General features: G+C 45.5%; 1 protein-coding gene across 1 annotated transcript in view; it reads left to right on the top strand.

Moving 5' to 3' along the window:
• Positions 1–6,794, top strand: part of Btbd7 (BTB domain containing 7) — a 107,479-nt gene extending 100,685 nt beyond the window's left edge. The window contains exon 11 of the mRNA XM_004837039.4: positions 129–6,794. Within this exon, the coding sequence (XP_004837096.3) occupies positions 129–947 (819 nt within the window). The 3' untranslated portion in view covers positions 948–6,794. The remainder of the gene's footprint in view (positions 1–128) is intronic.
• Positions 6,795–13,628: the final 6,834 nt, after the last annotated feature.

A 13,628-nucleotide genomic window follows, 5' to 3' on the forward strand; every position in this document is an offset into this window, starting at 1 on the left:
GTTCCCCAGGCTGGCCTCTGAACTCACAGTGATCCTCCTGCCTCAGCCTCCCGAGTGCTGGGATTACAGGCATGCGCCATCACACCCTGGGCTTTCTTTTTAACCCTCCCCCTTTGTTTGTGTCTCAGTGTACACAGCCTGTGCTGAATGATCTGATGCCAGATATCGCCATGGGGGTATCCACACTGTCACTCAAGGACAGGAGGCTTCCAGAACTTGCTGCAGACACAGAAATAAGCCAGCCAGTTTCTGAAGCAGGAACAGGGCCTCCCCAGCATCTCTCATGTATTCCACAGAGACATACACATACTTCTCGGAAAAAACATACACTAGAGCAAAAAACAGATGCTAGAGAAAGTCAGCAGGAATACCCGGATTTCTATGACTTCTCAAATGCTGCTTGCAGACCTTCTACTCCTGCTCCTGGCAGACGCACCCCTTCCCCTTCACACAGTGGATATTTTGGTCCCGATTTGTATAGCCACAATAAGGCATCACCAAGTGGCTTAAAGTCAGCCTGCCAACCTAGTCAGACCTCTCCTAAAAAACAGGAAGAAGTGAGGAGAGAATATCCACTTTCCTCTGATGGGCATCCACACAGACAGAAGAGTGAGCTGATTCGTCTGGATGTCGTTGAGCAACCTCCCCCACGGTCAGACTTTCCTTTAGCAGCCCCAGAAAATGCTGGTAATGATCCAGCCCATGTCAGGGGACGAACCGGAGTAGAAACCGACTTGACTTTTGGGCTGACTCCTACCAGACCATCTTCACATTCTGCATGTAGCTCCGAAGCTCCAGAAGAGCGATCCAGTAGAAGACTGGCTGACAGTGAGTCCCTGGGCCATGGAGCTCAAAGAAGCACAGATCTGGAAAGGGAAGATTCCATAAGCAGAGGAAGGAGGTCTCCGAGCAAGCCAGACTTCCTCTACAAAAAGTCTGCCCTCTGAGAGCAACCTCCAAGTTGTCTGTGCCTGAGATGTGAAACATCCCATTTATGGGCTGGGGATTTAGCTCAGTGGTTCTACCGCCTACCTCGCAAGTGCAAGGACCCAAGTTCAATCCCCAATACCACAAAAAAAAAAAAAAAAAAAGGTGAGATTCCATTTATGATGTAACCCAACAACTTACGGACCAGTTTATTGATGCCAGCTCATTTTCACATTATTTTATTCTGGTTTTCATGTGTATATATGTTTATTACACACGGCATGCTAAGAGGGTTATTTTGAATGCTGCATATGTCTGTTTTATATTTGAACCATTGTGTAGGAAACCATTTTAAAGAGCAAGCAAGCTGGCACTTTTTTTCCCCCTCTTTATAAATGATGGAAATTTTTTGCACTTGTACATTTATTTTATCTGTATTGATTTTATATCAGTATGTTCAACTTTATTGCCACATTTAAAAGACTGTATTTTCATACTTTTTTGCATTTTACCTTTCATCTACCAATTTCCATGTGCATTGAATTGCACACCAAGATGTATTTTCTTACAAAATAGTTCTGTGTTTATTTTTTAATTATAGAAATTCCAAAGAACAGCACATCAAAATGCTCCTCTCTTTTCAGTAATTGCTTTAGTTCAGAAATCTTCCTGCTCAGTCTCCATACATCTAATGTCATTCTTTAGTAAGTCTTAGGAGCTGGTCTTCATTCCCCCAGTGAGAGTCCGTCCCAGGTCCTGAAGTTTTCACGTCAGTAAGAACAGGAAGCAGAAAAGCCTTTGGTGCCCAAGCTAAGGCTGCCACTTTGTTCACAGTGTGGACGCTGTCAGGACCCCTGCAGCATTCTGGTCATACAGATTAGAATATTGTGAATTTGCTCACTTGATGAGGTTCTGAGGAAATTGTATCCCTTGGAATGAGAAAGCAGCAGAAATCTGACAGGATTTCTGGCGCTCAGTGTGACTCTCGGCTGCCTTGGGTGAAATGACTGCCTGCTGCCTTCAGTTGTCTTGCTTTCTATGGGGAAAAAAACAAAAACAAAAACAACACAAGGGCTTCGGTCTTATGGATGTTATTTGGTATTTGTAAGCATATGTTTCCTTTTAAATGTTTTTCAAAGGATATCTCAAATTTGGTGTCCTATAAAAAGCATAATACATAATGCTTTTTCACCAAAAAACAAAATAGAAAAAGAAAGAAATTTGTTTTCAGCTGAACACTACATGTCCTACTTGAACTTCACTAGGGACGCTGGTTTGGCATTTACTGAACCACACTGAGCACATGGGGTCTTTCTGATCCTCTCCCTTGGAAGGGCAAGGTATGAGCTAAGGACTGTTTTTTTCTTACTCTCCTATGTAAATATGTTAGTATTTGAGTTTTTAAATCACTTAAACATTATTTGAGCATTCACTTTGTATTTTTACAAACATACAGCCGTAGCACTTAGAAGAAAAGAGACTTCCTAAACATTCCCTCATAGGAAGGATATTTGGAAACCTCTTTTCAAGATATATATATATTTCACAGATATGTCACAGATATAGATATATATATATATATATATATATATATATATATATATATATCTCACTATGAATCACTCACACTCTAAAACTATGCAGGGCTAGGGAGCCTTTACAAGCTACCATATAAATGAATTACATGCACTTTGAAGTAAATAGATTTCTATTGGGTGTCAACAACTCTGATTTCTCCCAAAACTGTAGATTCTCTTATGGTCTTTTCCTACTTTACCCTGTGGATATACACTCAGGAATAATCTGACGTTTTTAAAAATCCTAATAGTAGATAATCTCAAAGATGGGAAGCAAGTCGGTCTATGTGTACACACCGCAGACTGCCGCCACTTGTTCTGCTGCCTGACTAGTTAGCTGCTACTAATGCATTCACTGACCTTGGTGATGTTGCATACTAAGCTCCATTCATTTGCTGTGAGATCAGCTCATACCGCCTTTATGGCTCCTTTTTTAAAGACGGAAAAACACAGGACTCTGTCCTCATTTTTTAATTTTGGCTCTTCTAGTAGATGATGGTATGTTTTAAAGTCTAATCTCTTCTTCAGAAACAAAAGTTAATTCTATGCTATTCCTTACTATGGGGTTATATACATGTGTGGACATGAATTATATTTTTTTGTATTAAATTCTTTTATTGGTACATTGTAGGTGTACAACACAATTACGTTTCTCATTGGGAATTGTACCTTTACATAATGCATCTTGGTTCTTATTTTTGGACACAAATTATTTTATATTTCTCTTCTGAATCAGACTGTTCTGTGTTGATGCTGACAATGAGGATGAGTGGACCTAATTTGGGTGTTAAAAAAAGCTTTCTCATCTCTAACCTGTTTCTTTTTTGCTGTTTTCCCCCACATGTTAGACCAGTGTTACTGATCCCACACATTTTTTAAAATTCATTAAATATTTTTATATCCCCAAAATGTAATTGTAAAAATTAGTGATCATTGTTCATACTATTATTTAATTTATGAAATTTGCTTTTCATAGCTTAGTTTACCAGGCTAAATTATGTGTATAGAGGGAACTCTTGCTTTAATCTGTGGGATTGTGGATTAATGTGACTTGCAGAAGATAGACAGATGTGATCTTTATGTATGTTAGGTTAGGTGTTGGTGGACTTTTAATATATCTTGTGAAGTTTGGTTAATAGGGTAGGTTGAATAGCTATGTGCCTCTAGCTTTTGAACCCATCTATTAAATCTTTCAGTGCTGTACTAAGATAAATGTGAAGTCTGAGTAAGGTTGCTCTCAGAAAAAAAATATGTATAATATGAAACTTAGGACACAGGAACTGGCACTTCACTTGGTGTAGAAATGTAATGAGAACCAAATCACAAAAATACCAGATCTCCTTTTGAGGCCATGGACAATCGGGCCATTTGGACAATCACCACTTCCACTGCCTCCTGTATGTTGAGGTTAGAGAACCACCAGTAAGATGCTAGTGCAGAGGAGGAGAGTTAGATTTCTTTAAGAGGCTGTTGGTCCTTTTCTTATGTAATTGTTTGTTTTGTGATTTTGAAAAATAATTGAAGTTCAAAGTCACCTGCGACTCCTAAGGGAAACAGCAACAGCATGAAAGGCCGAAGTCATTCGCACACCCATTCCCACATGTCCCCCCTTTAGCTTTATTTCTAGGCAAGTGTTCCTGGACCTGAGCTAGCCTGTCATTTTAATAACCTGCTAGCTTCTAAGGGTTTTTGCAGAGTTCTTCATATTTATCTTTTTCTAAAACTATGAAATTAATTCTTCTTTTTACTTCCTCAAAAACTGGGGTTTTTTGGTGCTGCCGCCTCCTAGCAAGTGCAACGTCCTGGGTTCAATCCCCAATACCAAAAAACAAACAAACCAAAAAAAAAACTGGTTTTTCATTTTTGGGTTTTTGGGTTTTTGGTTTTTTTACACTTGTCGTCCTTTATTGAGTTTCCGTTTGATAGGTGGTTCAGGCTCTAGCAGCAGGCACAATCTTGTACATTTGAACAAAGTTGATCCTGCTGAAGGGGAAGGGGAAAGGAGGGTGCAGCTCCCCAGCCTGGGGCTCCCAGCTGGCCTCAGGCCGAATTCTCTGGAGTGAAAGCATCAGTACTCCCCAGTAACTAACCAGCAAGACAGAGCTTTTCTTTTCTCTTCTTTTTCCCTAAAGACAGGCTGGTTACTGGTGCCCTGAGGCTGAGATAAGTCAGTCAGTCCGCTGTGTGGCTCCTGGAATGCCAGGCTCCGGTCCTGTTCCGAGGCTCATAATACTACTCTCAGCCCTTCAGGAATCCTTGCATCTAATATTCTCCTCTTGATGGGCAGCTTTGCCAGGGCAGCATTGATATCATATTCAGGAATCCTTGACAATTGTTCTTTTGTTGATTTGTAATCCCTAAATACTGGGTCCACTTTTACCCATATTTGCTACTTTGCAGAGATTTGGAAAATTGGTGCGATTAATCATGCCCTTCTAGCTGTAAGGCCTTAAGGTACAAGAACATGCTTGGGTCATGTTTCTCTACCAAGTCAGCTTTGATCTCTAAGAATTTCTTTATTTCCTGACCAGCACCAGGTAGGAAGCTCACACGAGAGAGACTTTCATAGTCATATATAAGGTTGCCATTAACTTAACCTGAGAGATGAAGGCATGGCTGGTGGGTTGTACAGTGGGTTGATCCCCCCTAGTTTAAGAAGATTTGCAAGTAATATTCACATCCAGTCCTCTTCCTGCCAGCCGCTGTGAGGCTTTCTCTCAGGTCCAGACATGTGTCAAGGTCTGCTGCAAGTGTGGTTATGCCCAGCCTGACAGCAGCAAACAGCATTAAACCATTTTCTTATTTGCTCAAAGAGGTTCTGCTATGGCTTTTGAAGTGGTAGACAGGAGCAAGGGCGCAATTAACAGTGTTCTGTGGGTCATTTCTGGCTTTGATCCCAGGAACAGCCCTCAAGGGCGTGGATTCCTTGCTCATTTGGAAGTCCTCTATGCGGTGATATAAAGTCTTTGATTCCTGTTAATACATCATACAGTTGTGGAAAGACTCTGAGAAGGGTCTTGAGGACTGCTGGTGTTCTTGGATGCTCTTGGCAGGATTGGCCATCACTGTAGCCACTTCTAAGACCGCGTGGTCAGGAGAAGGAAGGGTAACCGATTAACTGTCTGTACCACCTAGTTCTAATGTAAGAGACATGGTGTCACAGATAGATATTTTCATAGTGTTGAATTTGCTTTTTAGGGAAAAACATGTCTCATGAAATACTTGTAAGATAGCTGTTTTACAATTATAAGGCATTCTTTTTATCTTTGGACTGAATTCAAAGGGAAATGCTTCTTTGACTTCAAGTATTCAGTTGACCTTCAGCTCTCATAGTCACTATTAAAGCTGCAGTGATGGGTGCTATTCCCGGGTCTGCAATGGTTCACTTTGTCTACTACGTGGTTTACTTTCAAACCTCATTACAGGTAATCTTACTGAAAGAGTTACTGTGCACACCGCTGGAAGGTATTTTACTGTTTTCCATTAACACTTGTATGAATGTTTTATGAAATGTTATCTTTTTGTCTTATCAGTTTCAATAGCTGTCATATAGTTATTATCTGGCCAAGCGTTTTGATTTTTTTTCTGTAGAAAATCCTCATACTATGTAACAATCTTTCATATTCTGAATATTATAATGTGCGGCTGTTTTCATAGAAAGTTACTTGGAATTGTGTGTCTTGAAAATAGCCTCTGGTGTTTGTGTGTGTGTGTGGGTTCTGTCTGAGATCAGATAAACTCTGGAAGCTTCCCTTGGCTACCTGCCCGTGACCATGTACCTAGGTTGCCTGGGCAGGCTGTGTGGAATCCTCCTCTTAGGTGGGATGGCGAAAAGCTGAAGGTTCCTGAACTCCACTTGCTGTGTATGTGGCACATCTGTACTTGAGAGATGTCAGACCTTCTACACCACTGCGTTTCTTGTGGTTGTGCTGTTACTGGTATAAAGTTAAGTGCCTTCAATGCTAAAGGCTCAGAAATTTTTCTTAAACTGATTTCATGTCCTATGCAAGTGTTTTCTACAACCTGCATAACCAGTACTTTGTAAAACTTGTTTACGCTTCAATTGTACATAGTGTTTTTTAAAGAAATATATAGTATTTTTATTTAGGTACCTCCAAACTTGAATTCGTCTGTGTGAAGCATTGTAAAACGATACATTTCTCTTTCGAGTACCATTACAGTTGTACAGAGGTTTTCACTGGTTCTATTTTTCTACTGTTACTGATAAGCATGTAACACTGACTTTATCCTACATATAGTTGGCATTTCAAATAAATGGCTTGTATAGAACCTGCTGAGTTGGATACAGTCTGTTTTAGTAATGTAGTGTACAGTCTTCATTTATGGACATGCTTGTACCCCTAGAATCGGGAGGCTTTCCAGAATGATCCTCTGTTTCTAAGATTTCAGTTATTCAGAGACATTATTATTTATGATTTTCTTAGAAATAACACATTCTGAATCAGCAAGTTCTTCATATTATTTCACTGGGACATTTTTGAGAGATTTTATTTTACAAATTTGAACAAAAAAGTTACTTGGGCTAGGGTCTCCAGAGGACTTCAGCATTCCTCCCATGAGTACCAGACTCCTGGAACCTTGGTGGTCAGTCAGTGAGATCCAGTGTGTCCTGTAGTGCAGGGCCCTCCAGACACCAGAAACCTGGCAGATATCCTCAGCAGCTTTTCTCCATCAAATTCAGTCTCATTCAGGTTTAATACTTTTTAAAAAAGGAAATGGAGTTCTTGTCCAGAGTGTAGAGTGGGGGGGGGGGAACATACAAAAGGAAAACGTTCTAATTTCCATTTTAAAAATTGCTATAAAGTAGCATTTACTTAAAATTTTTGTTTTAATCATTTCTCTGACAAGTTGCATCCAAGCATTTCCCCTTCAGACCTTGCTAGACACGTCTCAGTATTTTGTACCCATCTTGGGGATAACTGAAGTATCAAGATCAAAAGTTTTTGTGGGTGAGCTTCTTAAATATTTGACAAAGAAGGCTGGGCTATAGCTCAGTGGTATTGTACTTACCTGACTTGTGCAAGGCCCACAGTTCGATCCTCAACACCAGAGCTGAGAAGGGGAACTAAAGACGAAAATCGAAGGAGTAAACTGACATTTCTGTACTTGGGGGTTATCCTGAAACACGGTCTCACCTCTCCTCAGTACACGAGGAGATCTTGAGTCCACATGTCCAGAATCTGAAACATGGAGCAGAAGACAAAACAGACAGGACACCTTTTCAACTGACTGGAAATGGTTTTTTATAAAACAGTCCAGAGCAGAATCAGGACTGAGGGAAGGACTGAACGGCCCACAAGTGAATGAATGGAGGAGAGCACTGGATACATTGCAGAGCAATGAATATATTTTCATTTAATCCTTCAATTAGTTATATACCCTTTCCTTTAATCCTCTGTGAATTAGGTGATGTTACTCATGCCCTTTTACAAAAGAAAACCCAAAGCACAGAGATCCTGGGTAACTTGTCCCACATCACACAGCTAGTAAATTGGCAGAACATGGCTGCGGAACCCAAGTTCTAAACCACAGTAATGTCCCATGCACCAGCAAGTCTGGTGGCAGGAGCAGGAGGAACTTGGCATGCAGTGGTGGTAGTGGGTAAAGCATGACATTCATTTGCTCAGCAGATGCTCCATCCATCACTTGGGACAGGCAGCAGAACTGAATAGGACAGTCACAGTTGCAGCCCTCAACACTTGGTGGGGGAGAGACCTTTAAGGTGTAGAAGGAAAAGTCAGGACAGCAGGCCAGGAGGAGGGAAAGAAGTCCAGGGAGGCTAGAGCCCAAGGCAGGAAAGCTGAGTACCCTGAGGGCTCAGCGGGGTGAGATGGCTGTGGGTCCAACTCAGTAGCCCTGGCAGGGCAGCTAGGGATTTTGAGATTGGCCCTAATGGTAATATAGCAGCTACTACGTGGTTTTCAGCAGGGGTGTAATTAGATTTGCATGTTCCAAATCACTGTGACCAATGAGCAAGAAACAGATTGAAGAGAAGCGGTGGTGGACTCTGGATGCCAATCGAGACCAATCCAGGGAAAGGTGCAAATAGCCATCAAAGAACAGATACAGACTACAGTAGGGCACAGTACCTCATGACCTGGTAATGCAGGGTGCAGTCCAACCAGAGGCAAGATGAGTTTAATAACGATCACGTTAGCTTGGGAATGACTACCAAGCAGCCAGCCCTCAAATGGTAAGTGGGCCTTTATATGTGGGGGCCACATGAAGCCTTGGGAGGAGATGTCGTGATTCAGGGATGTGCTGGAAGGAGGCTGAGGGATGAATTGAGGCCATGGATCTGGAGGAACACTAGCCTTCCCAGGTCTCCTGGCGGGCATTGCTGGCCCAGGGCAGCCTCACAGGCAGAAGGAAAACCAGCAGAGTGGTTCTCAGACCCAAGCCCAGACTGTCCAACAGAAGGGAATATGATCTTCAGAAGAGGAAGAAAGAGGTAAAGTACACAAAACTGCACATGGGCACCATTTGTGGAGATGTGAAAAAGATAACATTTTTGCAAGAATCTGCAAGAAGGTTTATAGGACTGCCTCTGGAGCGGGGCATTGGCAAGCTGGGTGGGGGACTTCTAACTGTATCCTTTCTGTGCTGGGTTTTTAGTTTTTGGTTTTCCCTGCTGTTGATGGCACCCAGGGCTTTGAGCATGCTAAATGCATGCTGTACCACTGAGCTACACCTGCAGCCCCGGTTCAGTTTTTAAATGACATGTATTACTTCAATTTAAAGGAAGCAATCTGTGGCTGGGTTTGGCAGGACGAGGCCCCCAGGATGTTTGCAGCTGGCCATGTCGGGGGAAGGTGAGTGGGGTTGGTTTGGTGGCAGGCTGGGGAGAGAAACCAGCTGTGGCAGGTGGAAGTCTGTGGTATATGTAGATGACTTTTATAAGTAGCTTATCGGAGAGAAAACTAGAGGTGAGGTGTGAAGAAGAGGTGGCTGTCGGATGTAGACAGAAGCCGGGCAGTGGTGTCATTACAAGAAAACACACTCGTTCACACACACACACACACACACACCCCAGCTTGTTTTAGAATCCTCTGGGGACGTCTTCCAGGAGCCTTGGCCACGGTTTGCAGACTCCACCATCCCCTGCCTATGAACTCAAAGGCAATGAATTGAGATCGCCGGCTGCTTCTCAGGCGGGGCCCCTGTCCCTTTCTTGGCCACCGTGTCCAGTTTGCCAGTTCCCGGATCACTCCTGAGGGCCTTCAGCCAAGGTCCTGGCTCCTTCCAGCCTGGTCTTCTCCACAGTGCCTCTCTGCACCCATGTTTAGGGGTTTCTCTTTGGCAGACAGAATGGAAGTGAGTCGTATGGCTCTGCTCTCCCTGTCACTTGCTAGCCTTGTGCTAACTGTCCTGGCTCCAAACTCGGGTCTGTATGTGACACTGGTCATGTGGATGGGATTTTTCATGGGCCTCACTCACGACATCAGCTTCCGGACCACCTGGCTCTGTGAGCCTCTCGCCCATGGACCCCTGTTTTTTGGTCTCTCCGGTTCCACACAGCCATGGCCATTCCTGTGCTTCCCCACTCATCAGGAGTGAGACACCTGCCCTGGGAGCACCCTCCTCTCCCAGGGCCTTGGCTTTAAGCTCACCATGATCATCTCTAGGTGTTGGGGAACCGGCAGCCGTGAAGTTGGGTATCCACTTCAGTGACCACTGCCAGATTGTGGCAGGGCTTGGAAGAGAGTGAGGAGCTGCTTCAAGGAAGCCTGTGGGAGGAAGCCTGCCCAGGCAAGGGTCTTGCTCTGCCCTGCACTGGCCATGGCGTCTGAGCAAAGCCCCCAACCTTCCACTTCCTCATCCTCAAGGTGGAGATGGTGTTGATTCACTTACTGAGCACTGATTAGGACCTCACACATTTGTCGCACAATCCTCAAGTCACCGTGAACACAGGTTTTCTCATTCCCACTCCCAGGGAGAAAGGCCCGCTCCGTGCCTGCCTGCAGGGGCTGCTGCAGGATACAGAGGCACCTGGCAGCCTTCCCATTCCTCCCAGAACCCCTCAGCCATCCACTCCCCAGCTACATAGACTTCCCCCTTTTCTGGAATCTTCTATTAGATGCACTGTAATTATCTCGCACCTTTGGACTGAGCTAAATGAAAGCAATTGTTTTTCCCATTTCTCTGTGTCCTGACAGACCCACCCAAACCTCTGAGGGGTCCCTGGTTAGTCCAGGTGTGGTGACCCCGAGAGACCCAAGGGCTTCCTCTCACCATTCCTTGGGGCAGCAAGGGGCCGTGCCCTTTGCCGTGTGGCAATCAGTTGAGCCTGCCATGCCGGCTGTCCCAGGGACTCCTGTGCAATCCCCTTGAGACAAGGGAGAAGGGCCTGACTCATTCTTCCCCTGGGGACTGGAGGTGGGGGAGCTTGGCCAGCAGCCCCTCCCTCTAGCTTCCCTTTGCTCCTTCTTGCACCCCTGTGGACTGGGACAGTTTGCTCCAGTGTCTTCCCTGGCCATTGAGGCAGGAGAGCTCCCCAAACCTTGCTGCTCTTCTCTCGAGGGGCTGCACCCTGTCTGCACCCTGCACTTTAACTGTGCCTCACAAACCTCTTCAGCTGGGTGTGGTGGTGCACGCCTGTATTCCCAGCACTTGGGAGACAGGGCACGAGGATGCCACAAGTTCAAGGCCGGCCTGGGCTACGCAAGACCCTGTCTCAAAAACAAATCTCTTTATGCCCCTCACTGACACATCTTAAATTTCTTTTTCTGTGGTGAAGTCAGTGAACCTATAACCTACACTGTGGTTGGGGTAAATTGAGGTCTCCATCTCCTCTCTTGGGGACTTCTTTGGACCCTGTCCAGTGATAGCTGGTGGTACCTGCCAGGCATCTGATGTGGGACGGGCCCTCAATTTAGTGGCTTACTGTGTCTTTAAGACCCTTACGATGCCAGAAGCTGTCCTTCCTGGCCCAGGTCTTCATGAACAGGAACATCAACATTTCTCATGAGCAGTCACCCTCCTTGGTTCCCTTCCCCTCCTCTGCCAGGGACCTGGTTGTGAATGTAGAACCTGCACTGCTGCAGTGTGGGTGCACCCAAGGCGTGATCAGTAATTGTGATGTCAATTTGACTTGCTAAGAACCGCCTAGCAGATTAGCAAAGGTCTGGGTGTGTTGCAAATGATCGACATGGATTGTAGGCTGCAAACTGAGGAGGGAAGCCCCACCCCAGATGTGGGAGGCACCAACCAATATAGCCCACCTCACCCCACTGCTCTGTCCCAGAATAAAAAGGGAAAGAAGGACCTGTGTCCTTTTCCTTCAGAAGAGCTCCAGGCTTTGACTTTGTCTTTGGAAGTCCTGCAATTCCTTCGGGCTTCCAGCACGGACAGACCCTTTGGGTTTCCTGGGTGGACTCACACCAGAGACTAGACCTTTGACTTTCAACTGGATCCAACATGCAGACAGCTGTCTTACACTCTTCCACCCCGATTCTGCAGGCGGCCATCAGAAGCCTACCCAGTAAATCCTTTATATATCATATATATAATCATTTTTTAATATTCTGTTCCTTTAGTGAACCCTAACACATGGAAGGTGGGTAAACATGACTGAAATTAAACCTAGGTCTTACCAGTGCTGATTCACAAACATTCCGGTGATGATTATGATGAAAATTCCCACCAAGGACAGGAGAGGACTGAAAAGGGACCCTGTCATTTTTTTTGGTACTAGAGATCGAACTCAGGACCTTGTGCTTGAGCTTGCACAGCAGGCGCCAGAACCACTGAGCTAAATCCCCGGCCCGACCCTGTCATTTTCAAATGCTTATTGTGTGCCTTCTCTCCACTTGGTGCAGAATGTTTTCATTTTCAAAATACTTTCACCCTGATTATTTCATCAATTCAGCCTTAAAAATATCTCACAACCTGAGCACAGTGGTACATGCCTATAATAATCCCAGCTACTCAGGAGGTGGAGACAGGAGGATCCCAAATCCAAGGCCAGTCTGGGCAACTGAGACCTTGTCCTAAAAAATAAAAAAGAGAGGTGAACTGGGGCTATGGGCTCAGTGGCAGATCACTTGCCTAGCATGCACGAACCCTGGCATTCAATTTCTAGTATCACAATAACAAGCAAAACAAAGCAAACAAAACCCCTCACCAGACTGATTACACTTAGGAGACACAGGCTGCACCCCATCTGGCTTAATTACCTGCTCCCTGGGGCTCAATTTCCTCACCTGCCAAGCAGGCATTATAATGAATAATCCTCAGCAAGCACACTCTCCGCACCTGATCCCTACCACAATCCCAGGAGGGCAGATATATTCCAGCTGAGCAGATGAGGAAACAAGCCCAGAAGCTACCAGCCAGTGGGACCTGGGAGCAGGTCCATCCAGCCTCGTAGGAGTGGAGTTCTCATCACTGCACTGCCCTTGTCACAGAGCTGCAGTGAGGGACAAGGAGTCATGGTGTTCTCACCATGTAGAAAGAACTTCCACTCCTTCCTGCTCTCGGTGGAGCCGCTTCCGTCTCCCACTCTGGCCCTTGCTGCCCACTTGCAGCCAGGGGGAGGGTGGGCTCTGCTGCCACAATGCAAAGGACCTGCTGGAGCCTGGGCTCTGCCTGGGGCCAAGGACCTCCTGCCACCAGGTAAGAGGGCAGGTGGTGACCCCTTCCCTCTCCTTCCCTCATCCACATGCGTCGCCAAGCCCCCACTGCACCCTGCTGCCACCTGCCTCACTGCCACGGTCACCCTTGTCCTCTGCTGTGACGCCCCTGGTGGGTGAAGATGTGCACTGCATTCCTGCCCACCTTCTGGTTGCTGCAACACAAGCTACTTGGGAGGTGTGGTCCCCCGCCCCCCGCCAGCAGCAGGTTAGGTATTGGTAGAGTCCAATTCTGTTACCAAAACCAAACCAGGACACAAAGTCCCTCTCACCCCAGGGCAACTGTGGCACCCTGTGACTTAAGCTATCAGCATCTTCTCAGCTGCTCCCAGGTGCCCACTTCCTTGAGGCCAGGTCAGTGGAGTAAGAGCACCCAATTTCTCCGGGTTGACACTGACTAGCTGGGGAACCTCAACCCCCTGAGCCTGTTCCCACATCTGAAAAGTGGGGGTGTGGGGGGTGTCTCCCTCGG

The sequence above is a fragment of the Heterocephalus glaber genome, unplaced genomic scaffold, assembly GCF_053883595.1.
Source record: "Heterocephalus glaber isolate CG9 unplaced genomic scaffold, H.glaber_assembly_v1.0 deba00001608, whole genome shotgun sequence".
NCBI classification, from domain to species: domain Eukaryota; kingdom Metazoa; phylum Chordata; class Mammalia; order Rodentia; family Bathyergidae; genus Heterocephalus; species Heterocephalus glaber.